Raw genomic sequence first — 27,045 nt, 5'->3', positions numbered from 1 at the left:
ACAAGGGTGTTAGTAAAGTCAGGTACTGATGTAGGAGAGGTGAGGAGGCTTGGGGTGCAGTCAGCGTTCCAACAGTAGGATATCTTCCACTCGAACCCATGAAAAGCAGATCTTCATGGAGCTGGATTTGTGCACAGGAACATTGTCATGCTGGAACAGGTTTGGGTTTCTCAGTTCAAGTGAAGGGAGAATTTCACGTGAATGCATCCAAAGACATCCAATACACAAATGGATGGAAAAGTCAGAAAGTGTACAGATTGTGTAACAGACAAACACTTTTTACCTGTTCTGGTGTTCCTGCTGCTCAATGTCTCATCAGCAAACAATATAGAAATGTTTAACAAGTGTACAGTATGTTGAAGTGATGTTGTACTGAGGAAACATTCCTAGACCAGGTAACTGTTACATCATCAAATTGAACTTCAAATTTCCATGTGGATCATTGAGAAACTTTTACTTGTCCATTTTGACTTAATGTGTGATGTCTAAATGGCTTCATTTATTACTTTTTTTTTTTAAATAAAATAAACACTCTGTAGCACATATTCATGAATATAAAGAAACTCATTTTCCCAATAACACAATTTTTTATTTTAGAATTTTTATAAAGATATATTTTGACTTTATTATTGTAGTAATATTGAGGAAATAAATGTGATTGTGTTCAGCACCTCTATTAAATTATACACATGCAGAAAATTATGCTATACAAGATTAATTTACACTGCTTTTTTATTTGTATTTTTTTATTCCAATAAAAAAAAGGTTTTTAAAAAATAGTTGCTGCATCATAAAATGCGTCGACATATACTACAGGCTTTGTTTGGAAAAAAAATATACGGTGTTCGTGAAACAGTACTTCCATTTGTACAGTGTTTACTCGGTGAGAAAAGATTTTCCAGCATTAAATACGATTGTAGGATATGATTGAATATGAATTATATTAATTTATATATAAATGAATAATAATTCACTAAATTAACATATACATTTCAGAAATTTTTCCACTGTGGGACGGATAAAGGTATATCTTATCTTAATCAATGCTTTTTGTTGTTTAAAAGTGTGAAAATTCATTCATTGTTTTTGCCTATGATGGTGTATCATGTATGACGAATTGATATTACGTGTAACATTTACAGTATCAATTCCGCACGGATGCAAACAGGATGCAATTGAGGGAACGCAGACTTCTAAAACAGCTGAGAGCAAATTAGAAATAACTGCTTTTTCAGTCAGGACAATATACTTCACATATTTAGACAGTATATGGGTGCCAAAACTTTAAGAAGGTACAAAATGAGGGAAAGGTACTTCAGGTCTGCTGTTTGTTTTTGTATTCTTGTGTGCGATTTATATTTGGTAAAAGAATTTAGATTTAACACGCATTTTTATCTTAACAAATTTGAATGATTGAAATTTTGAATCATTATGAAAATGTTTTTAAGGTTTACTAAGTGAATGTTGCGTCTCAAAAGGCTAAATATAAAACAATTATTACAGGTGAGGACAAATGAGTTGGTGTCCCCGAAAACAGAAATATATTATTATATTATTTATATATTGTATTATAGTGATGTTTCAAAGTAAAGGTTTTCTTGAAAATTTGCTATAATGCATAGTGACAAGTTGTGATTCATCTAAGAGAATACAGATGAGACAAAACCCTTTTTTTTTTTTTTTTTTTATGTGAGGCACATCGACTGTATGTTCACAAGAAGCATAGAAAAAACCTAATTATATTTTGGGGCTTTGCTTTGGTTTGGGGAGCCTTGGTCCTGTGCAGGCCACAAAGAAATCCCATGACAACCAAAGCCATTCTGGAGCGAAATGTACTGCAGGGCATCAGAAAGCTCCGTCTCAGTTACAGCTCACGAGTCCTCCAACGGGATACTGACCCAAAACCTACAACTCAGCATCCAAGAATAGCCAAGAACAAAACACTGCACTATTCTTAATGAGCTCTGGTCCAAATTCTATCCAACATCTATGGGAAGAGTTGAAATGTGCAGTCTGTAGAAGGTACCTTTCAAACATGAGACCACTGTAGCAGTGTGTTCATGAAGAGTGGGCCAGATTACCTGTAGACAGGTGCAGAAGTCTCAGTGAGAGCTACAGAACTCGCTCGTTTCTCATGATCACCTTTAAGGGGTTAATATTAGGCTAAGGGTGCCATCATTTTTGTCCATGTTATTTTCATTTGTTTTTATATTGTGTTAAATCAGAAATCTAAAGCTGATCTGGAATAAACCATTAAGAATTTTTGGAATTTTGTCCACGTCTGTATCTTATAATCTTTGATATTTAAGGCTCTCTATAAATTGTACAGGATTTAATATATTAATGAAGACGCATTTCAGAAGAAATTGAATCGTGTTAAGAGCAAATCTGTTCTCTAACATTTTGCTGCATACGAGGTGTGTGTTTTGCGTGTGCTGCCGCCAAGGCCTTTTTTCCGGGACAGAGCAGGAGAAGTGTGCTGGGGACCAGCAGGTGCCGCAAACCTCCCTCCTGGACCACTGCAGGAACCCGGGCTACCACACAGGCGTGAGCTGTATCGACCTGGAGCCTCGGTGCTGCTCACTTCAGGAAGAGAAACAGAGGGAGGAGAAATAATGATTCACTCTTTGGCTTAGCGTCCATTCAGATGCCTGTTTTTATTTGCATACAGAATAAACACACAATATGGTATCACAAAGTTTCGAGACTGACAAACTGCAGACTGGTGCTGTTCTGACCCATGTGCGTTACCACGTCTGCGATTTCTTCACAGACAGCAAGTCGGACCAAAAAACAGATGTGTAATTCTGAGCAAATCTGCCACAGAGACGTCTGAAATGAAATGCATTTGACATACGGTGACGCTGTAACGAGTCGTTCGAGGTGTTTCGAGCAGCAGCAAAAGATCAGGAAGACCTTAAACGAGCTCAACCTCCGAAAAAGTCTGCACAGCAGCTCGTGCATGTTGATCATTTGAGAACAATTCACACGATTTCGTCTCCTTACCCACCCTACTTCCCGAAATTGGCTACTGCGGGCTTCACCCTCTTTCCGAAGATGAAGTTCAAAGGTCCCCAGAAGGTGCTTAACACGCTTCGAAAAGCTTTTCAGGATACCTTCCAGAAGAACACTTGGAGCGATGTATTGCTGTGCAAAAGGACTATTTTGAAGATTATAATGTGTAAAAACAGGAAAATAAAGTACTTTTTTGTAAACAGATCGACTCTCAAAACTTTTTTGATACCACCTTGTCTGTGTGTGTATAGTTATTCCTTTACTTCAAACATCAAGACAATATGAGATACCTGTGTTGACTTGGCCAAGTACAGCGAAAGTTCAATTTTTTTTCTTTCTCAACATGATGATGATGATGATGATGTACCTTGGTTAATGTTCGGATGGCTGATCGGAGGTATCTGACTTCCATGGCCGCTTTCATGCACCTGGCTTTCACGGAACCCGCTAGGAGACAAAGAGCCTCGTCCAGAGGAGGAAGATGATTGGCTGCCTGAGGTTGAGCCGATCGATTCCGGCCGTGGCAGCGGCATGTCGCTCTGAAGTCTGGATGCGGTGAGATTCTGTGATTTTAATTCTTCAATCTCTATAAAAAAAATTAATAATAATAAAAAACCCACTGCACCAAAACCTTCTGAAGTATAGAAGTGTAATAGATGCTTACAGGATTAGTGCAACAATTGACATAATCACGATTAGACACGATTAGCATCTGATTAGCATTTGCGTTATAGACCTGTATTACTCTATACAATTATTCATAATTGCATCAATTGATGTAGAAGAAGTGGCACCAGATCGAGGAGGTGTTCAAGCTGGCAATCTTCAAATGCTTCAAGTACTAGCAAAAAAGATTTGTTTTGATCATAAACCACAGATTAATAGAGTAATACCTCCTTCTTGCAGGAAGCAGGTGAGGGTTCTGTCATGCACGGCTTCTTCTTTAGGTTGAATTTTCATGAATGGTTTAACACCCATTCCCATAAACACCTGTTCCTGTCTCCGCAACTCTGCAAATAAATCCATTAGTAAAATTATTTACAGTTCAATCTCTTTCTCTCCTCTTCTTCTCTCTCTCTCTCTCTCTCTCTCTCTCTTTTTCTTTGTATCTCACCTCTGTTCTTCAGGGCCTGTTCCCACAGAATGTGCTCCAGGTCTGCAGTCCAGGCCTCTTTAAGGTCCTGTCTCTCCGCCTGAAGCGTATAAGTGTCCTGGGCTCTTCTTCTTCTGAACCAGATCTCAAAGCACAAACCCCTCTGTCCACAGTTCTGGGTGAGTCCAATGTCACATGTCTATTTTGAATTGATCAATCACAAGTGGAACAAAATGTAATAAACAAGCCTGTAATCTTGGAAGAGTTACATTTTAAATGAAAGTGTCACCAAGTACCAAAGTACCTTAAAGGACTGTTTGTAGACATACACATCATCACCACGGTGGGTTTTCTTCGTCTTGGTGAAGAGAATCAGGTCCTGAAATAGAAACACTCGGCGCAAAGAACGCTTCTTGTGAAATGTCACGTAGAATTCGTCTTGCCGAAATAACTGGCCTTGTTCTTGCAGGTTCACCTGAAGACAAACATCAGGTCCAGAGTTGTGAACATACTCTCGTTTTCTCATGAGAGTTGCTTTCATTCATCTTACTCACATCGCAGTCCTGGATGGCGTCCATTGTGAGCAGGTCGTTTCCGTGGCGTAGCTGGAATCGGACCACCTCGGCAGCACCGTGGATCTCCAGCCGCTCTGCTTCATGCGCTGCTCCACATTCCTCCAGCATCTCCTGCAGCAGCAGGCTGTACTTACTGATCCTCTGCACAGGCTTCAGCAGGTAGGAGGAGAGATCCATGCTGTCTTCCAGCTCCAGCTGCTTACGCTGCATGCAGAAATAAAAAAAAACGAAATCTGTAGAAAATGTGCGATTTTTTTTTCGAAAGTATTTTTAAGAACCCAATCACAGAAAGGATTTGCTGCAATGCCTTTTATAGCCACAATCCCAAAAAGACCTTCCTAGTCTGAAATGCTTGAATGCCATTGGAGAAGCCAGAGCTGTCTGAACTTACACAAAACATTAGTGGTAAACTATTCTAAGTTAGCGTTAAATTAGCATAAAATCTAGCATACTTCATAGTATCTTTTATTTGTTCATTTATATGCAAAGGATAGGGGATAAACTTCTTAAATGTCCTTGTCATACGGGCAGATCTTGAAAGTTCTGACAATCCAGAAGACTAAATTATGGACCAACATATTATTAAAAATAGTTCATTAATAGAGTCATTAATACACGTGAAGTCATTAAAACACGTGAAGATCTCATCAAAATGACCTATAATAATATAGAATGTACTTACAGGTATATTTATACAAATACGAATACATCGATTCGTCAATGCTTCAAGTCGGATCGAGTCATTTGTTTGTGATCAGGCGGGTTGCATTGAATGTGTTAGTTTCACTAAAACAAAGCAGTTCATCTTCTTGGCATTATTTACGGGTATGTTTTTTTTTTTGTTGTTATATTGAATTGCCTCAACTGTAAAATTTGTTTGAGGAATCTGATTAAATGTATATTTTATACATTGGGATACCAGTGCTGGGGTGACCGATGGGGTGGGAATGATTTCCCTTAGTGTGGAAGTTGCCACCCTGTGCCACCCCGATAAATCCACCCTTGCTTTGTCATCGCCATTTCTCACCTTGAAGAACTTGTGCTGTTGGATCAGAGCATCTGACTGAGGCTTGTTCTTGCTGTACAGAGCATACAGCCCAAAATTATCTCTCTGCAAACATGACATAAACAATAAACACGTCATTATTTCTTATTGTGATTCTTGTAGAAAATGTGACAGTATCACAAAATGTTAGCGCAATATTAGAGTCTTAGGAACTCACGTGTCTGAGAAAGCAGCGGCCCACCCGAAGTGGTTCAGCCCGGCAAGCCTCAAGCTCCTGCAGGAAGTAATGGCAGTGGAAGTCATATAGTTTCTCTAGGTTCCCAAAGATCCTTCCACGCTGGCCTCTGAGATCTGGAGGGACATCTGGCTGGGCCAGCAGGGGGAGGTAATGAGTCAGGATGTAAGCCAGAGATCGTACATACTCCAGTTCTGTCACCAACAATTCCTCCAAGATGCACTGCGGCTTCCTGTGGGAGAACATGGGAGAACATTTCAAGAGATCTCTTCTGTGAAATGAGGCAAAAATGTGAACGCAGGTGGAAAAGTAGAACTTGTGGATGTGGATCTGTATTGGCAACATGTAAAGATTGACTAGTGAGCTAATTTAAGATTTGTTGAAAATCCATGCTTTGTAATTAAATTTCTTTTATCTATAAATGTAAAAACTGGACCGTCATTTTGATGCCACTTAACCTGAATGCATTCATCCACTGTAATCTCAAGCAATGAATATGTAACAACATAGCAACATTATTGTAATATCTTACACAGTTCTGCTTTCCATGTCAGGACTAGACAGGGTGTTTGCTGCCTCGTTGCCCCGTCTAGCGGTCTCTTCAGAGTGGGAAGTATTTTCAGGGTGCCTTGCTTCACAGCCCAAACTTTCCAAAGAGAAGTTTCCAGAACGTGGGATTGGGTTTTGCACGACCGAGGTCTGAGTTCCAGAGTAGGTAAGTCCTGAGATTTGGGAACTAGAGGATATGGATGGTGAGGATTTAGATTCAGTAAAGGTAGATGGTAGAATCTGAATCTTGAACGAACTGGAAGCTAAAGAAGGATCCTCCTTGCTGGAGTTGTGGTGCCAACTGAACCACTGACAACCAACTGTGTCTGATCCTGCGACTGGTTGTGTCTGCTTGTGGTCATGGGCTGTTTTTCTGGGTGACTTCTGCTCAAGATCTGCAGCTGGAGCCATTTTGGCCCCTTTACATCCTTTACGGGACTGTCTGAAACTGATGTTAAAGCAGGTCACTGTGCCATGGATACTGTCTCGGTTGTGCCGGACCTTGACTTCTGGGCATTCCGGTGGGTTCTGATGTGTGTCAGGTTGTGGAAGTATTGGCTCTCCATCAGTGCTTTCCTGCCCTGCATTACTATGCCCATCATATTGTGAAGATACAGGTACTGAAAGATGCTGATCTTGTTCCAATTCCTGCAAGGTGTCCTCCAGCTGTCGACTGACCTCCTGACACCTTAGCCAAGTCATGTTCCATACCTTCCTCCCCCAGGGGTTCTGCAGAGAGCAGGACTGGTTCTTTGCCTCCTGGAAGTGTTCAGGGGAAAACTGGCTGAGCTTTTCATGGCATCCTTGAAGAGCAGCCCATTTCTCTCGATGAGTCATGCACTGCAGTCTCTCTTGTTCTAATTGCTGAGAGCAGTCTATGGCCACCACTGTTGCCTGTGAGTGTAAGAAGGGAATATTCCGATTAGATTATAGCAACAGTCCTGTGAATTCCAACTAGGCCCATAAAAAGGATACTTGTCAATTTATTGTCTGACTTGGTTCACTTGTTTTGACCCCTAATCTTCCGTCTATTCTCTAATGAATTTGAATGACATCAATAGATTTACTGAATCATTTATCAATAGATTGTCCAACCAACATTTTCAAAAAATTGTTGTGCTCCTCGGAGTACCCAATACAATACCCTTGGGACCCAATACAAATCTTGCCTGGGCAGGCAGTTTTACCTTTGTAGTGGGCAGTCCAACAAATAAACCGCAAGTCCCACCATCTGCAGTCCCGCGATTTGCATTGACCCATTTGATACGGTTATTTACGTCACAAAAAAACGAAACACTGCAAGTCCAACGTTTGTCCGTTATCATTATGTAAGTTGATCATAGCCCTAACGTTTGTGTACATTTTTACACAATCTTTATAAACTGTGAGAGAATGTTTTCGGGAGTGGACCGGACTGGACACAAAAATCTCGCGAGCGGACAGTAATGGTCAAAAATTCAGTGGGAGAGGACGGGAGGGGGATTAAGAAAACAGCCCCGCCAGGGGTCTACCCTGGAGAAGCTTGACCTAAAAGCGATTTCTTGATTAATTCAAACTCCAAAGTGAAATATGTCGGTTTGGTTGAAAAACAATGAAAACTTACCCTCTCGCAGAAATGGCACACATTCAGCATAGTCTTTAGTTCATCACAGTACTGCTCTGCTTCAGACAGGAATTCAGACAAGTTGGATTTAAATGTGGATATCATTATGTGGAACACTTCTGTCTCTGGATAATTTGGTCCCTGGATGCTTTCTGCTTCATTAAGTAACATCATCGCCTGAAGCTTATGTTCCTGAGAAAAAAATTTAATTCATCAAGGGTAAACCATGGTAGAAAATAATATATATCGACTTCATGTCTTTGTCTTGTTTTCTTTTTATATAATTAATCTGGATTGAGTGGAAGGGATGAGTGATTACATTAGCTTCAGAGAGGACAGCGGTTAAGCATTGCAGAATCTCCTCAAAGCTCCTGTTCGGTTCCTGTGTGGATTCTGCTTCGAGAATCCGTCTTTCTCCCTCCACATCAAACCACTCTTTTATCTGAAAAAAGCCGATACAGGTTCTGGGCTTGGGATGACTATATTTTAAAATGTACACAGTGAGGATTCTGTTCAAAATCACAAAACTGTGTATGGATATAACAAGAGCACCAAAAGAGTGAATGTAAGTAAGCTATATTTATGAGTGTGTTTGGATACCTCCAAGAACCTTGATTCCATTTGTCTGAGATGTAGCAAGAAGCCAAGGTGCTGGAATAAAATGTTGGACCTTTGCACCAGCACATGGATGTGTTCCTCTAACTCATTGTAAAGGGACTCTATGGTATCCATGACATTACTGGAAGAGCAGACCAGAGATCATTTATAATATTTAATATTTGTTATACATTTAGAGACATGCTATTACAGCGCCCTGCATTACAGTTATGACATAACAATTTTGTTAGCGATGAAGTGAAGAACACTGATGATCTTCATCATGGCACCTGTTAGTTGGTAGATTTATTTATTAGGCAGCAAGTGAACATTTTGTCCTCAAAGTTGATGTTAGAAGCAGGAAAAATGGGCGAGTGTAAGAATTTGAGACGTCTAGATGACTGGATCAGAGCATCTCCAAAACTGCAGCTCTTGTGGGATGTTCCTGGTCTGCAGTGGTCAGTATCTATCAAAAGTGCTCCAAGGAAAAAACAGTGGTGAACCAGCGACAGGGTCGTGGGCAGCCGAGGATAATTAATGCACGTGGGGATCGAAGGCTGGTCCGTGTGGTCCGATCTAACAGACAAGTTCCTGTAGCTCAAACTGCTGAAGTTCATGCTGTTAATGCTCAACAGGTCAGGACTGTTTTAGCAGCAAAAAGGGGGACCAACACAATATTCTGCCATAACGGTGTATGTTAAAGCATGTTGAATGGTTTTGACGTGCCTGTATACTAGTGAATCCCTGTTAACATATTAGAATGGGCTCCTTAGATACGCTTTCATAGATTAGCATGTTAGCATTACCAGCTTGTCTCGTAGTGTGCTGCTCTTACATCGCTCTCCCATCTCAACCTGGCCAACAGGGGCCCACCTTCCCTTTGTAACATAACCAAGTGGGTGTCCTCAAGCACGTCCTCCATTAGAACCCGTTGGTCATTAATACACTGCTGTACATCCTTAAAGACAGAAATAAAAGTGGTTGAGAAAAGGCTAGTGAAAATTATTCTACATCATACAAAACTACACATTTTTGCATCACGCCCATACACAAAACATCTGTACACCTCAGTGAATTTTGTTAGCACTCATAAGTAAATAATCAACATCGGGGTGGTTTGCATGATTTGCATAATACCTGAGCGGTGTCTATTTTATGGACACCTTCTAACTTCCTGAGGGCTTCTAGAAGCAAACATGTTGCTTCCTTGAGGGTGAACACAAACGGATAGAGTTCCTGTAAATCAAACATCATTAGTATCTGGTACAGTTGTACAATAACAAAAGAAATAATAATAAAAAAATTAATTTTATATCTGATATAATTTATGATGCTGGCGATCAGACTAACTTGATGAAGGTGCAGCCAGTTCCTGTGACTGTAAAGAAACGTGCCATCCAGGCCCGGGCTCAGCTGGCTGTACTCGATATATCTGTTGAGAGCTTTGAAGGATGTCACGACCTCCTACATTAATAATGTAAAACAGGATTTAGGAGTTAGCATGTCTCTATGTATACTGCTTTATAATGCTTTTATTTATTGACTTTCTGATTCATTGTTTGAATTTAATTGTGTCTCAATGTGGAAAAAGTCCCGAACCATGTATCCAGGGCCTTTTTTAGGGCTGTAACTTTTCTCCTTACTGACAAGCAGTAGCACACAGTGGATCGCTTTTGTCTCCTGCTCCTAAATAATTTAAAGAAAAACACCAAGGGCAGAATTTTTACCCAGAACCAAAGAAGATTCTCTGAAACAGTGAACTTTATTTAATACAGCTGGAATGTAAAAAAAAAAAGAAAGTCCTTGAGGTGATGATTTTTATATTTAGAGGTTTATAGCAAAGAAACCTGATTCTTATTATGCTTAATAAAGACTAAGTTGGAAAATATTAATAACGTGCCAAAATGTACGATAAGGTTTTTGCATAATGGAGTAGAATTCCAGTAAATAGACAGCAATCTGAATCTGTTGAACATACCTGATGTTGCAATAAGTTAGTTGCTAGTACAAAGACTATATTTTGAAATGGTTTTCATAAAAGCAGTAAAAGCTAGCTCAAGGAGCTGTTTAAAGCTAACAGACTTGAATAGACAAGAACCTACCTGCACCATCTGAAGAGCTTCAAGGAATTCTGGGTGTGGAGGAACCTTACGACCGTCATACACGACGGTCATTCCGTACCCTCTCTCCTCCCTCCTGTGGGAACATACTGTATGTAGGTTTTGCTTGTTTAAAGTTTTGTAAACCTTTGAAGACCAGTTAGGTAATCTTTTTCCATACCTAATAATAGTGTGGAAGTAAAGTAGAAGTTTACAGAGCACCAGGCTGGACAGCAGTGGAGACCCCCAGTGCTGGTGATCACCATAAACCTCCACTACTACTCTGTTCGAGCGATCTCTACCACCTGAGGAGGGGACACCAAGTTACAGGCATCAGATTGGGACACTAAACAACGGGGCAAACTAAAATATTTGTAAATGTGCTTGAATGTCTGATCTAAGTCTTTGTTTAATGCTCATTTTGATTTTATTTACTGGGAGTTACCTGTAAGACATGAAAGTCCTGCTTGCAGGAGGCAGGTTTCTGATTTTGTGGGAGTTGGGAATGGTGATCTCTTTCCAGCCTTTTTTATGTCAGGATAGTTTAAGGCTGTGGTTTTATTTGTGTAATATGCCTTAGCAGAAAGATCTGTATGGATCTGAGCTGTTTCTAGAGAAAATATTTAAAAAGAGTTGACGTGTGTGTGCGCAATTTGTACAACATGAAAATCCACTTCTATTATTCTTTCAAGCTAATGACAAGTTTGATCAATAGTTAACATAATATTAATAAAACAGGGAAGAACCTTTAAAGAACCTTGAATAGTTCTTACCTTGCATTGGTGGCTTTCGTCTGTTTAACTTTGGTGAAACAAGTCCATAAGAAGTGTTCTTTTTTCCATGAGCTACATGTAACATTGGGGGCATTTCTGTTACCTCACTGGGGTATCCATGGACAGCAATGAAACACTTCTCTGATTCTGTTTCAACCATGCTTGGGGATGGTTGCGCTGTTGTGTCATCAAAGATACCCTGAGAATTATCTCTATTGGAGTTATGACCTATTGGTTGTATCTGTGTAAACTGTGTTTGGACTGGTTTGTGAAGATGGTCTGTCCTCGCCGTTCTATCAGAGAGGACATCTTCTTTTGGCCTGGATTCAGTTCTAATAGAACATTGTTCTTCCCTGCAATACTCCTTGTATCGGCATTCTTGGTTCTTGGTACCCTGTCCATGCTTCCTCCTCAAGCAAGGAGTGCAAGGCTGCTCAGCAAACCTTACAGTACGTCCACAGGTGGGACGATTATGAGCTGTATGATCATGGCCACCAGGAGCCGTGACCCTATGCGGCCTTAGCAAACATGTTTTAGGTTGGACACAGGTCGATGAATCTCCTAAATCACCCTTCACTTTGATAGGCTCCATATCATTTACATCCTCATCAACAATACTGCGACTATCCCAAGTATTAGGAGACACCCAGCCGAGTGGCCTCACACCAGACATAGCTTGATTTATCTCACTCTGTTTGGAGCTGTCAACCAAGCACAAAGACACTGCAATACCATCCTTAGCAGGGCAGATCCTAGTCTCAACCGAATAACCCTGCCAGGAAGGTCCACTCAAAGGTTCCTCTTCGTTGAAAGAATCCATGTACTGTGGCTGGTCCTCAGTCTCTGGGTAGACCACCTGTTCCCAAGGCACCTTCACTATGCAGTTCTCATTAGCCAGCACACAGTGACTGAGAAGCCTTCCATGTCTGCCTATATTGAGCTCTTCTAACCAGTCCTCTGTAAAGATACGACTAAATGAGTTCTCTGGTATTGGAGTTTCTTCCAATTCATCCTGGTCTTCTTCTAACAGGCTTCGAACCACAAGACGGGCTGCTTGCTTCTCAAACGGCACCACCTGTAGGTAAAAGTCTTCAAAGGAGAGCAGCAGTGGGTTGATAGGGGCAAGATGGATTACAATGTGGTCGTACAGGCACAGTGGCCAGCCGGCACAATGGAACGCCAAGTCAGAATACGGCTCCTATCCAAAAGAAAAAGAAATCTAAAGAGGAATTCCCTGATAATGCTTTAGTTCATGCTACAGTATATGGACATGTTTGCATTACCTGGAAAATACAGGAATGCTTTATTAATTTATTTCTAACAGCGATGGACAGTAAAGAAGTAAATGTAATTGGTTACTGTACTTAAGTCGCTTTTTCATGTATCTGTACTTTACTGAAGTGTTTCCATTTGGGGAGACTTTTACTGTAACTTCACTACATTTCAAACTCACTACATTTTGAGAAATCAGTCGTTCTTTTTTATTTCCACCAATCAGGGTCGAGCACACGCTTTGTTTTACACGTGTTCTGATTGGCGCTTGGTGTATCTACTGATCGCCAACATAGAGTTCAGCATCAGTTCAACATCAAGCAGAACATTTAGAGAGGATTAAATGATGAAGAAACTCCAGACTCGAACTCACCACCACACCCGCAGCCTTTTAGTGTGATTTTTATAAGATTTTGGGCTCATGATCATTGTAAAAGAAATCAATCAGTGTTTGATTCATTAATATCATTCTATTAATAGATCAGTGTGCTGAGACTCACATTCGAGTCTTTTCACATAAACTGAGGTGAATAAGTAAAGAATCTTGTGATAAAACATTTTACAGAGTGAATCTCTACTTTTACTACTACATGGTTTGTGTACTTCGTCCATCTCTGATTTCTAATTGTATAAAAACAAACAAATGAGGTTCAGTAAGAGTCGTTTTTTTTGGGGGGGCCAGATATCTGAGAAGCTGCTCATGTGACTAGAGCAGACATAGTTGCTTCCAAACTTTCACTTGAAACCAAGAAACATGAAATTTCCCTGATACATTCATGCAATTTTAGTATAGCCAGCAAAAAAATTAATAACTTATATTATTATAGAAATAATCAATAATTATGAGCTTGACACATAGATGTTTTTCCACCATTCGTGTGAAGGAATGCTCTACTGTTAGAGGTATGCAACTGATCTTTGCTCCCGAGGAGGTGTGCAAAGTCAGATCATGTTCTGCTTATTTATGGAAGGCATATTCAGAAAGCAAGGAGGTATTAATTGTTTTTGAATTAGCATTGATTTGGCTGTGGTATAAAAGAAATAAAACAGTAATACACTTTCCTAACAACTTATTACTTCATGCAGTTTTATGTAATCATTTTCACGTGTTCATTTTTGCTCATTTTATTATGTTCATGCTTATGATCTTACCCAAAAGGAATGATAATTACATCTACTGTGCATTTTATTTTAACACTCACACAAGTTTCCTGGCGCACCCTCTCCAGGAGTCTCCTGGCTGGGATCAGAAAGTCAGTTAGGAACTGAAGGGAATCGCCGCCATAACGACCCTCAGTGACATGCAATAGCTGGCTCAAGACGGCCGGAGCTGTGGCCTCAAAGGGAGGGTAGAGAGCTGACAGGGAGCTCTGGATGGATGAGTCCAGGGATTCTGGGTTCTGCAGCCAAAACACATGACAAAAGTTTTCATCAATGGGTGATCATATGGAATAGATCATTCACATGTTTAATTAAAGAGAGGTGGAAAGAGTAATAAAATATTCTATTCAAGTAAAAGTACTGTTAAGTATAAGTATTGTACTTAAGTACAAGTAAAGTTACCGGTGTAAAGATCTACTCAAGTAAAAATCAGCTCATTTAAAATTTACTCAGAGTAAAATATATAAACGCAAGTCGTTTTGAACACCTGAAAAAAAGGTGTATAGAAACTCTTCAAAAATATTGAGATATATAAGTTTTGTTCATTTGAAGGACAGTAGGTAAAGAAAGACATATTTGGGCCCTTGAGCGAAACTTCCCAAGTATGTTGTTGTATACCGGGTGGCGGGGAAAGGGGAAAGGGGAAGTTTTGTGACTACAGTAGGAGTTGGTGACCACGGGGCATCAGCAATTGTTTGGAACCAGTGCGAGCTCATTTCAAACCCCTTGGCATTAGTTTTATTCAGTAGCAGGTCTAAATATACAAAACATAAACGAGTAAATCCTAGTCTATGAGTAGAACAGTTTTACGTGCAAATCTGCTCGATAAATGAGGCCTGGGTTTCATGTTTGGTCTTCGGTTTTGCTTGTTCAGTAAAAAAACCGATGGCTGAGATTACAAATGACCTGCAGACCACAGGAAAAGACCATGGTCAATTGTCCATCAAGAAATTTGTTCCCAAATCTTACCATGATCCTTCAAAGTGGATGGCTCGAAGCTTTCCAGCAAGGGATTACAAGTTTAGTCTTTCCTGGCATCTGAGTTTCAATAAAGAAGAAATGAATCCCTGCCTCTTTTACACTTGTGGCAGCACCTTCAAAGTGTTATGGACCTAAATATTATTTTTGTTTCACTGAACAATGAAATTTGTGGAAATATCGCCTTGTTGGAGTCAGAATGGCAGAATGGCTAATTCAACGCTGAAATATGGACAGTGTGAGGATTTGCATGGTTTAAACTATTTACATTTATATTTATATGTCCGGCATAACTACCAGCAATCGAAGATATATGGATGCTGATTACTGACACCTTGTAGACGTTATGTGAGTATTAAAAACAGAGGTAACCAGCATTACATTACCCAGAGCAGATGAAATGCTATATTAATACTTCAAATCCTTCCTTTGAATAATTCTGCTGGTCTTCTTTGAACGACTTGAAAGAGTCTGCAATTTCACATTCCCGCTGAATCCCAGTGATTCCTGGCCTTTTGACCCAGACCTGCTTGTTTTAGCAAGGTCTTAATTTAGCCCATCTGCCATCTCTCGTTCATCATTGAAGTTTAGAAGTTCCAAAGAATTGGATCCACATATCCATTAAGGACAAAGTGGCCGAGTGGTTCTTTACTGCTTACAATGAGTGTTACAGTAAACATGCTCAATTTTATATACTTTATCGTATTTCTTAAAACTGAGAAGAGGTTGCATCATCGCTGAATCATTCAGTTGCCAGACCCGAGTCTGAAACAGAATCTGTGGCAAAAATCAATTGCTGTTCACCAACCAGCTTAAGAAATATTGCCAAAATAACAGGATATAAAATATTTTTTCTATTAGTCAATTAACTTCTGCTACGCTGTGAATTAAATTAGCTTTTCCTCGAACGTCGTCGGGTCGAACCGAAAGAAAATAAAAGTGGTTCAAGTCTTCTTAGATTTGTACAAAGTAGCAGTAGAATGATGTGAGCATTTTCAGACGGTTCAGCGTGGACTGGCAGCCTCAGTTTTCACTGTATCCTGATTTAGCTGCAGCTGTCTTACTGTCTCTGCTACACCTGACACGTCTCGGCCTACAGAGACCTTAATGAAGCGCTCACACTTGTGACCTCTGACACTCAGACTCATCCTTCAACCAAAACAAGTGATTGACCAGGACCTAGTGGGGACTCTTGGAGAACGAAGCACAGATCTTCTCAAATCCTTCTTCATATAATCCCAGACAGACTACATGACGTTGAGATCAGGACTCTGTGGGGGGCAAAACTACCACTTCCTGGACTCATTCTTTTCTATGCTGAAGATAACTCTCAATGGTATTGGCTGCTGCTGAATAATTTTGGGGCCAACCAGACGCCTCCCTGATGGTATTGCATGAAGTATCTGCCTGTATTTCTCAGCATTGAGGACATCATTAAATAATCTTCAACAGAACTCCACAGAAATGCAGCCCCATACTTGCAAGAAACCTCCACCATGCTTCACTGGTACTTGCAGACACTCATTATTGTACCACTCTCCAGCAATTCATCAAAAAAACCTGTATTTTGCTACAGACAAATATTTTAGATTTTAACTCTGAGCTCCTGCTGCCATTTTTTTTGCCCCCTATTCCTTTTTGTACTTTGTTGAGTCACTTAGATTTATTTGCATGTCGGCGGTTTGGCCTTTTGGCCACAATTCTTTCATGAAGGTCTCTTCTGGCTAGACTTCTCCTGGCAGTAAGTGGGTATACCTGAATCCCACTGGTTTCGACCAGTTCTTTGCTGATGGCATTGCTGGACATGATGTGCCTTTCATCTGCTGCATCAAGATTCCTTGGCCAATCACTGCATCTACCCTACACAAATTTGCCCAATTCTTTGTGCTTCTGCAAAATAGCTTGAAAAGCACATCTTGAAACCTCGGTCCACTTTGAAATCAGGAAAGTCCTTGCTGAACTACATTGTCCCCTGTTGCTATGCTCAGTCTTGTCATGGTGTAGGACCTTTGACATAAAAGTGTCTTCCACAACCCCACCCTTAGTAGCAGTATCTGGGTTTCAACCTACATATGAACTGGATGATCATTAGCACCTGCTTGGTAGAACTGGTTCATCATTAGCCTATTCTCAATTTACTGCATTTTTCTCACAACTGCCTAAAACAAATCCAGAAATGAAAGAGATGATCTCTATCTTCCCAGAGTTTCAGCTAAAATCAGGATCTCTCTTTCATTTACACAAGTATCCGAGTCCCAGGCTGGGAAATGATTCTGTTTCCTGTGTTTATGTCACACATATCTTCCCAGACTGAAGCTTGTCTTGCTGATAAACGAATCGAGATTTTGTCAGCGGAAATGTTCCATCGTCCATCATCGCAACCGTTCCTCAACTTCCAGCTAACATGAACACTGATAACACCGAACCAAACTCCTGATAAATGGATAGAAATATCAAATAAATTCTCAGTATGAAGATATTAGACCAGCTTTCCATGGTATAATCGATCAAAATACACTCTTCTAGTTCTATATGAAAAGATCCTGATTTAACGCCGGACATTGACTTCAGTTAACATCTACGGAATATTTCCTGAATGTCAGATCTCTCGAATGATCCATTTTCAAATTTTCCTCACTTGTTTTTTCCCCTCCCATTATGTAATTACTTATTTAATTACTTCACTGCTTCAAGCCGACTGCGCCTTCATTCCTGTCTGTTTAATCCTCACATTAGCATATTGGGCTCCAGGTTTGCCTGTAAACAGTAAAAAGCATGTAATTACATTAAACACAGTCGACTGATTCTTTCCAAACACACAAACACACACACCTACACTTACACACACACACTGAGGTTAATCAAACCAGCAGGTATTAGCAAAACCTGTTGTTATTTTAACAAATACACGTTAATTAGAAAATCACAAAGCGTATGGGTTTCTCGTTAGGCTCGGCAGTGATTAGCATTGTCTGCCACTCTTAAAGCTAAAACTAATTAATAAAGAGAAAAATGCATTACTTCACGAAGCATTTTAATAGGAAAGGCGAGAAAATTCCTGTACTATAGCTAGTTGCTAATAATCTGCTTCCTGTTAGCCAAACCTTTCTTGTTTTCTTAGCATTTTTACTTGCATACTAGGCCAAATTGTAAAAATGAATGATGATATTATTATTATTAGTATTAAACAATGGCATGGCTATGTTGGGCAGTTTCTTTGAAGGAGGTGTGGCTTTTATAGCTGTTATTATAAGTAAAGGAGGCGTGGTCTAGCAGTTCTTGTCAGTTTTAGTGATGGATGAAGAGCCTAGCTGTGCCAGACCATCTCTACTGTGTCTGTTATTATAAGTAAAAAAGGCGTGGCCTAGCTGTGCCTGTCATTTGTAGTAAAGGAGGTGTGGCCAAGCTATACCAAGAGTTTCAGTAATTAAGACTTTGGCCTAGTTGTGCCAAATAGTTTCACTGACGGAGGCGTGGCTTCTGTATCTGTTATTGTAGTTAAAAGTGTCATGGCATAGGAATAATTGTCAGATTTACTATAGGAGGCGTGGCCTAGTTGTGCCAGAGATGTTCAGTAAGGGAAGCCTAACCAAAGGAGAGGTGGCTTTTATGTCTGTTATTGTAGTTATAGGAGGTGTAGCCTAGCAATTTTCAATTTTACTGAAGGAGGTGTGTCATATTTTAATGTTTAAAAAAGGCATGACATAGGAGTTATTGTCATTTATACTGTAGGAGGCGTGGCCAAGCCATACCAGAGAGGTTCTGTAAGGGAGGTGTGGCCTAGCTGAAGGAGGCATGGCTTTTGTGTCTGTTATTTTCGTTTAAGGAGGCATGGCCTAGGAATTAAAGGAGGCGTGGCCTAGCTGTGCCAGACAGTTTCACTGTCGGAGTCGTGGCCAAGATGTTCTAGACATTTTTTTTTTTTGTAAAGGAGGCGTGGCCAAATCAAAGTCCAGAGTACTGAATTACAAAACATCACTGCATATTAAATCAGAGATCAGATAGTAATCAGATATCAAGCGGAGCATCTAATTTATCTCATAAAGACCCACATAATGCTCAGAAATGTATTTCTTAATAAAATGAATTATATTAAAATGAAATAATTAATTCTCAATCTAAAATTTCTCAATAGTAATAACTGCAATATGTTTTGAATTGATGCTACACAACCATTAATCAACTTCAGCACTGGACAAACATTCAACTGAATGAAAGTCCTAAAGCCATTCAGCCACCAAGGAGACTGTAAATTACTACACACACAGAAATTACTGGGTTTGTTCATGTTAACATCAATCACCAAGTGACATTTGACAAAGTGTTACCGAGTCGCTAAGCAGCATAAACACCGTCCTCACAACTGCCGTGTCTTTCAGGACATTTACCAGACGACCGAATACCTCAACATTCTCAGTCCTGCAAAACTGAACCCACTGAATTACCTCTTCAAAAAACTCCCATAAATTTAAAACCCAACACAATGATGAAAGTGCAGAAGTAATATACAGGACATGAATATTTTATACGATTATTAAGACACGCAGCCGAAATCGTGACCCAGATGTACAGAATATCGTTACCATTTTGGCCTGAGTGGGTCTTATGGCGTCCGAAGATTCAGCTCTGTCTTCATTAGTCCATTATTTAGAGACACAATTTCCATAATTTCCATGATTCTGAAGAACAAAAGCAGCAGCACAAACTTTACACCTCAGACTTTCCTCGTCTGTCTCCAGCCGTGATGTTTCTCTGCTTGGACTTTTGGAAAGCATAATGTAAACTGACCGAGGAGCACGTGAGGAACCAAGAGAGAGAGAGAGAGAGAGAGAGAGAGAGAGAAAGAGAAAGATAGCAGGGAGTTAAGAGGACAGACGTTTAGCCTGAATCTCCCTTGAGACGAGAATTTATTCACCATTTCCTGTCTGTCCTCCATTTTATCTCCAAGTTTGACTTCTTTCTCTGGCTTTGATTGACATGAATTTTTTTTTTTATCTGTTTATGGCTACACCTAATAACGTCAGAGTACAAGATCACTTTCACAAACAGATTTTCACTCATAATTCCTTGTTTTTCTCAGATTTTTTCTCCTATTTCAATAAATCGTAACACTTTCCAATACCACAGGCCATGACGGGGTAAAAAGTGTATGTTCAGAGAGAAAGTGTACTTATGATGAACGGAAACAGTTTTATTATTTAACACATAGGAATAGATGGATTATGTATCGGATTATGGCCATTTATTTTGATGAAATATCACATATTACAGATAGAAATGTGCGGTCAACTTGTTCTCAACCCAAAGACCAGGGCTGGTATAAACTGTGCTTTCTACACTGAGGGAAAAGCCTGAGAACTTGATGAGAGAGAACTAGATGAGAACCCGAGCCGTAACCCGAGTCGATGCGCATCTGTTTCTTCTTGGTGAGAAATCGCCGTCCTTGACAGACTTATTACGTTCGAAGATAATTCGCAGCGATTATTCCTTCTTCCTCCTCTTGTTTCTTCTCTGCAGTAGTTATGGGACCAGCAGCACCAGTTCAGACCTGTTAAACCTCTTATCATGTATGGAATAAACTACCAAGTGGAGATAAAGATCAGTAAATATAAGGAGTAAACAGAGATGGAGACAGGAAACAGTTCTGGAGAACCAGCATATCGTGCAGATGGGGACATTTAGTCCTGTCCTTGGGGATGGACACTTAGCAGTTCCTTACATCAAAGTCCTACATTTCCATATAGATGTGTGAAAATGTGTGTAAGAGCCTGAGGACTGGTGAAATCCATCATCATGACATCGTGAAGCTCTCAGCACCGTCAGCCTGGAGGAAAGCGAGGACCCTGTCTTTAGCTTGGAGACACAGAGTGTGATTCACACCCAGAGGTGCACACAGTCACAAATCTGTGAGCTGATGTCTGATCTGTTTTGGCCGTGTGACTGGATGTTGTTATTTAACCCAGGAAATAAAAACAAATGACGTAAGCATGACCAGTAACTACACTTATTTCAGCTTTAGCTTAGCATCTCATTATTTCAAGTTATCTTGTTTTTAGTACATATCATTATTTCAATACGTCTGCTTAGTATCTTAATATTTCTGGTTATTATCTTGTTTTTACACATTATCTCATATTACCCTCTGCTTATTATCTCATTGTTTAAAGTCTTCTTGTTTTTGCATATCTCATATTAACCATATCTTATTATCTCATTGTTTCAACTTGAGCTTAGTATCTCATTATTTCAAGTTATCTTGTTTTTAGTACATACGATCTCATTATTTCAAACTCAGTGTACTCTTATTATTTCAAGTTATCTTGTTTGTAGTACATACTATATTATTTCAATGCTTCAGCTTAGTATCTCATTATTTCTGGTTATTATCTTGTTTTTACACATTATCTCATATTACCCTCTGCTTATTATGTCATTGTTTAAAGTCTTCTTGTTTTTGCGTATCTCATATTAACCATAGCTTATTATCTCATTGTTTCAACTTGAGCTTAGTATCTCATTATTTCAAGTTATCTTGTTTTTAGTACATACAATCTCATTATTTCAATGCTTCAGCTTAGTATCTCATTATTTCAAACTCAGTGTACTCTTATTATTTCAAGTTATCTTGTTTTTAGTACATATCATTATTTCAATACGTCTGCTTAGTATCTTAATATTTCTGGTTATTATCTTGTTTTTACATTATCTCATATTACCCTCTGCTTATTATGTCATTGTTTAAAGTCTTCTTGTTTTTGCGTATCTCATATTAACCATAGCTTATTATCTCATTGTTTCAACTTGAGCTTAGTATCTCATTATTTCAAGTTATCTTGTTTTTTAGTACATACAATCTCATTATTTCAATGCTTCAGCTTAGTATCTCATTATTTCTGGTTATTATCGTGTTTTTACACGTTATCTCATATTACCCTCTGCTTATTATCTCTGTTTCTAGTTATCTTGTGTGTTTTTAAGGACATACTATCTCATTATTTCAACTACAGCATAGTATCTTATTATTTCCATTTATTATCTTGTTTTTTCTGGACATACTATCTCATTAATTGAGCTTATAAGTATTATTTAGTTTTTACATATTATATCATATCACCCTCAGATTATAATCTCATTATTCCACATTATAGTCGACACACACACACCTTTCCACACGGCTATGACCTGACTGGAAGTCATCACAGGAGCTCCTCTGTCAAAAAATCGTAGAAATGCACCGAACCAAAACTCGAAATAAAGCTCAGGTACGGGGAATCCATGGCTGTCTTTTCCCCGAGCCCTCGGCGGCGATCTGCGTTTAAAGCCCCTGCAGTAGAAATAACCCGAGCAGGCAGTGATATACGATGAAACGTTCTGGCAACAGTCTGGTCAAAATAGCATCCTGCCTCCGAAGAGAGTAAATATAACAAGTGCCAAGGCATTGCGTGATGCGAGAGCGTTCCTGTAACATTCCCGGCTTGGGTTGCGTTCCTGTGTGCTACGCGGAATCCTGAAGAGAAGCCGTGGATGTGAAATGACAGCTAGTAAAAATATTTTGAGTGTCTGAGCTGCACCAGGTCGAATATTTCGCTCCGAGTGTTTATGAGTTATTAGTAAACATGGTGCACATTTGAATGATCAAGACAGCTGGGAAATCATAAATGATTTTATTTCAGGAGCAGAGATACACCAATGATCTCATCTGATAAGCCAATAAGTCCATGGCGTTCAGAGGAACCCTGCCATTGGTGGCTTTACACTTCAACCCAGGAAATTGACGGGGTAAAAGTATCCGATCTGAACTCCTCTGGGACAGGGCCAACATCGGGAGTGGGCGGAGTGATATGAGGAACCTGACGGCCGTTAAGAGCTTAAAAACAAATAACAGAAGCTTGAAGTAAATCCTGTGATGCACAAGGAACTACTGAGGAGAAGCTGGAAGTGAGGTCATGTGACATCCATCCATATATATGAAGTTCACATTCATCACTCCATTTCATTGTTCATAATTTTCCTCTAGTTTCACCGCACCTACTGTGTGTGTGCATGTGTGCGTGTGTGTGTGTGTGTGTGTGTGTGTGTGTTTTACTTCTCACTTTCCCTATAAATAGACCAGGATTAACACACTGTGAATGGTTCAGTCCTGAACACACACCTGGTCACGTCTGACATCAGTTCGACGTCTCTACAGCTGCGTCTACGGCGGAAAGCGAAGCAGCTGCTCGCTCCTGAGCCACGTTCACGTTCATGCTCCTGAGCCACGGCGTGGGAGGAACGGCCTACGACAGCTGAGACACGTACAGGGAGGGAGGAGCCGAGGTCTATAGGAGGACGTGTGAAAGTCACGCTGTCATCAGGAGTGATCTTTCTGACACGGCTTCCTGAGGGTTCATGAAGGATTTGTCTGGACGTGTCGTGCAGGTGGACACGTTTAAACCGCTCTAGATTCGTGTACGGTTATCTTCGTGTTATTACAAACAAAGCCCTGATTCGCAAGTTGGAACGTTTTTCTAGAGTACTGTCTCATTAATATCTCATTATATCTCATTGCTTAAATGGCTTTAGGGATACAGTTGCTGTTTGTTTTGCACTCGGGTCTCAACATAACCTCATGATAACCTCAACATATATCTACCATACTATCTCATTATTTCAGTTTATTATCTTGGTTTTACACATTATCTCATATCACCCTTAGTATGTTATCTCATTACCTCAAGTTATCTTGTTTTTTAGACATACCATCATTATTTGAACTTCAGCTGATTAAGCTCATTATAAGATCATTACTGCTAATTATTTCAAGGTATCTTGTTTTTTTGTTGTTTTTATGGCGTTCTATTTCATCAATTAAAATTCAGCTTATTATCTCATTATTTCAGGTTATCTTGTTTTTTAGACATACTATCATCATTTGAACTTCAGCTCATTATAAGCTCATTATAAGCTCATTACTGCTAGTTATATCAAGGTATCTTGTTTTTTTGTTTTTTTTTAAACTATCTCATGAGATTTAACCATCTCATTATTCAACCTCTGCTTATTATCATTATTTCAGGTTATCTTGTTTTTTTTTTAATATACTATCTTATTATTTCACCTTAATATCTCATTTCATGTTATTCAACTTAATACCTCATTCTTTTACTCCGGTGTCTCATTCTCATGTTGTTGTTTTTTATTCTTTCATAGTGTCTCATAAATCCGGCTTAATGTCTGACATGATATGAGCATTTAACATCTACCACACGAACCTCTGGAAAACATCGGTATTATTATTATTATCAATTAGAATTTATATATATAACAATTCTACAAAGAAAAATCAGTGTGTGTGTGTGTGTGTGTGTGTGTGTGTGTGTGTGTGTGTGTGTGTGTGCGCCACTGATTTCAGACACCTGCACCTCTCATGTTAAAGCCACTCTATTTTTTACCATGAGGTCCCCACACACTGCTCTTTTTCCAGCCCTGACCCTGTGTGTGTGTGTGTGTGTGTGTGTGTGTGTGTGATGAATGAAATCATTTGAGCCCATTCCCTTTTTCAGCACATTTAACACATTTTTATGACGTCTCTCACACACACACACACACACACACACACACACACACACACACACACACACACACACACACACACACACAGAGTCCTTATTTCCTACCTTATTCTCACACAGCAGTGATCCTCTGTATCCCAGTCCAGACTTAACACCACACACACACACACACACTGAGAGGAGAAAAGCTCTGGGTCCCAGCTGCCTGGCTCCGTCCCAAACCACACAGAGCCTCGTACACTATAGTGCACTTCCATAGGGGAGTAGGGAGTAGTTTAGGGTTAACACCCCCTTCTCTCTCTCTCTCTCTCTCTCTCTCTCTCTCTCTCTCTCTCTCTCTTTCTTTCTTTCTTTCTTTCTTTTTCTTTCTTTCTTTCTCGCTCTTTCGTTCTTTCTTTTGTTCGTTTGTTCTGCATGTGTGTATTTTCATCTTGCTTCCATTCTTTTTCTCTCTCTGTCTGTCTCTCTCTCTTTCTCTACCTCCCTCTCTCTTTTTTCTCTCTCTCTTGCTCCTGGCACAAAGATGACTCTGAGAGGACTCTTGTCTTCTTGCATCAACTCTTCCTTTAAATATTAAAACTTTTGTTCAATACACACACACACACACACACACACACACACACACACACACACACACACAGAGCAGAGTGAGGACTTCATACAGCTCAAACACAAGCCGTATTTTTATTGTTCACTTTAAGTCCACATTGAACTCTTCAATCTGAGCATCACGGTGCACTTCCACACTGTATCCACTAGAGGGCAATAAGAGTTTATTGGTTCCCCGACAGAGTGTGTGTGTGTGTGTGTGTGTGTGTGTGTGTGTGTGTGTGTGTGTGTGTGTGGTACAGTGAGGTGTTTTATCATCCTGCTCTCAGTACTCTGTATTTACACTCCACCATGAGACAAATGATTTTAACAGTTATAATAAAACCCCACAGCGTGAAACGAGGCTCGTGTTATTGTACTGCATGATCCTGAAACAGACAGAAACCACACCTGGAAATCAGGGAATCATCAGGATAGATGCCATAGACAACAGAACAGTTTTATATCAATCATATCAATCAGTATTTATATGTTTATTTACATGTCTCTCTCTCTCTCTCTCTCTCTCTCTCTTTTCCTGTCTCTCTCTTTTCCTGTCTCTCTCCCTCTCTCTTTCTTTCTTTCTTTCTTTCTTTCTTTCTTTCTTTCTTTCTTTCTTTCTTTCTTTCTTTCTTTCTTTCTTTCTTCTGTCTCACATTCAGTCTCTCATAGCTCTGTCTATCTTTGTCGCTCTCTCTCTTTCTATTTCTACCTCTCTACCCCTCTCTCTGTCTCTCTCACTTTCTGTCTCTCTCTCTCTCTCTCTCCATCTTGTCTCTATCTTTCTCTCTCTCTCTCTCTCTGTCTCTCTCTCCTCTTGTCTCTCTCTCTCTCTCTCTCTCTCTCTCTCTCTCTCGCTCTCTATCTTTCTGTATCTTTCTCTCGTCTGTCGTAATAGAAAATGAATCAGCAGGTTCTGACCAATCAGAATGCAGTATTGGATTGTGGTATATAAATATATAAATATGAACCACACTGAACCCTTTATAAAGCTGTCGAGTGTAAATCTTATTTCAGTGCTAAAGTGAACGTCTTTAACACATCCAGCGTTTTCGCTCGATTCTCAGCTCCTACATCTCACATCGCTTTACATCAGAGTCTGTCTTCTACCTCGGAGCCACACGCCACCGTCCTGTGTTTTATAGAGAACCGGAGACATTTATTCAGTTTGTCCAACATGCAGCCACAAATCCTGGCCTTTAACTGCAGCACGGCTCCGAGGCTCCGAACCTGAGAGAAAATCTTCACGCTGAGTGGAGGATTAATGGTCCAATACACGTTGAGAACATCTGGGTCTTTATCTCGGAGTAGATCGGACCGCGTGATGAGGACAAAGTCGGAGAGATTCATTGTGCTTCAGATTGAATTTTTCCTTTTTTTTTTATTTCAAGTTTTAAGTGAGTTTTGTACCAAGATTTAGAGTGAAAGATTTCAGCCATAAAAACTATTGATCTCATTCAGATTGTGTAAAATTATTACGACTGTTTTGAGATTATTTATGTAAAGTTGGTTATTTTACTTTATTTTAGCTGCAATAACTCAGAAGTTACCCCACATGGACACGGGTTAGAAACCTGGGATCCAGGAATCCACACACCAGCATTATATTTATTTTTCCAGCCATTATTTCAGGTAAACGACAGATGTTGTCATGTTAAGAAAATGTTTGTAGTTGAACTCTCCTCTATGGATGCAGCAAGATTTTGGGATGGAATCAGACCAGTTTTGGGAAGTAGACCTTTCCAGCCATAGGTGCTTCTTCCACATGAACATCTGCCAAACCCTTTTCCTTACATGCGAACCAAGAATCTTCAGATTCCACAGCAGAGTTGAGGCAGTGATGAACAGTAATGAAGTAAATGTAGGTTCAGCATCAGTTCAACATCAAGCAGAACATTTAGAGAGGAATAAATGATGAAGAAACTCCAGACTCGAATTCGATTTTTTTTT

General features: G+C 39.8%; 1 protein-coding gene and 1 long non-coding RNA gene across 2 annotated transcripts; one reads left to right on the top strand and one right to left on the bottom strand.

The window, feature by feature from the left end:
• Positions 1-44: 44 nt before the first annotated feature.
• On the bottom strand, positions 45-26,445 carry si:dkey-65j6.2 (pleckstrin homology domain-containing family G member 4B). The gene is made up of 23 exons (XM_046868792.1): positions 26,206-26,445; positions 24,613-24,747; positions 14,020-14,217; positions 11,546-12,743; positions 11,218-11,382; positions 10,954-11,077; positions 10,776-10,869; positions 10,273-10,359; positions 10,024-10,137; positions 9,811-9,909; positions 9,480-9,631; positions 8,677-8,815; positions 8,396-8,518; positions 8,077-8,268; positions 6,457-7,367; positions 5,907-6,156; positions 5,711-5,794; positions 4,663-4,887; positions 4,413-4,583; positions 4,130-4,307; positions 3,909-4,025; positions 3,383-3,601; positions 45-2,583 (listed from the first exon to the last, which is right to left on the bottom strand). Exons 1-23 carry the CDS (start codon positions 26,443-26,445, stop codon positions 2,396-2,398), a joined length of 5,403 nt encoding a protein of 1,800 aa, XP_046724748.1. The 3' UTR covers positions 45-2,395.
• On the top strand, positions 20,812-23,655 carry LOC124398766. The gene is made up of 3 exons (XR_006928121.1): positions 20,812-20,937; positions 22,630-22,899; positions 23,065-23,655. It is a non-coding gene; the product is annotated as an uncharacterized LOC124398766 (long non-coding RNA).
• Positions 26,446-27,045: the final 600 nt, after the last annotated feature.

Source organism: Silurus meridionalis, chromosome 16 (assembly GCF_014805685.1).
Source record: "Silurus meridionalis isolate SWU-2019-XX chromosome 16, ASM1480568v1, whole genome shotgun sequence".
Lineage (NCBI taxonomy): Eukaryota > Metazoa > Chordata > Actinopteri > Siluriformes > Siluridae > Silurus > Silurus meridionalis.
The sequence above is the reverse complement of the archived record's forward strand: the minus strand, read 5'-3'. Positions and strand labels throughout refer to the sequence as shown.

What these genes read in the sequence shown, in the direction of transcription:
- si:dkey-65j6.2 (XM_046868792.1), bottom strand. Translation starts at nt 26,445, where the DNA reads ATGAATCTCTCCGACTTTGTCCTCATCACGCGGTCCGATCTACTCCGA. An exon ending in TCTACAAACAGTCCTTTAAG is followed by an intron (nt 4,308 to 4,412) that starts GTACTTTGGTAC and finishes AATTCAAAATAG; the next exon opens with ACATGTGACATTGGACTCAC. An exon ending in CCATCCGAACATTAACCAAG is followed by an intron (nt 2,584 to 3,382) that starts GTACATCATCAT and finishes CTCTTCCTGAAG; the next exon opens with TGAGCAGCACCGAGGCTCCA.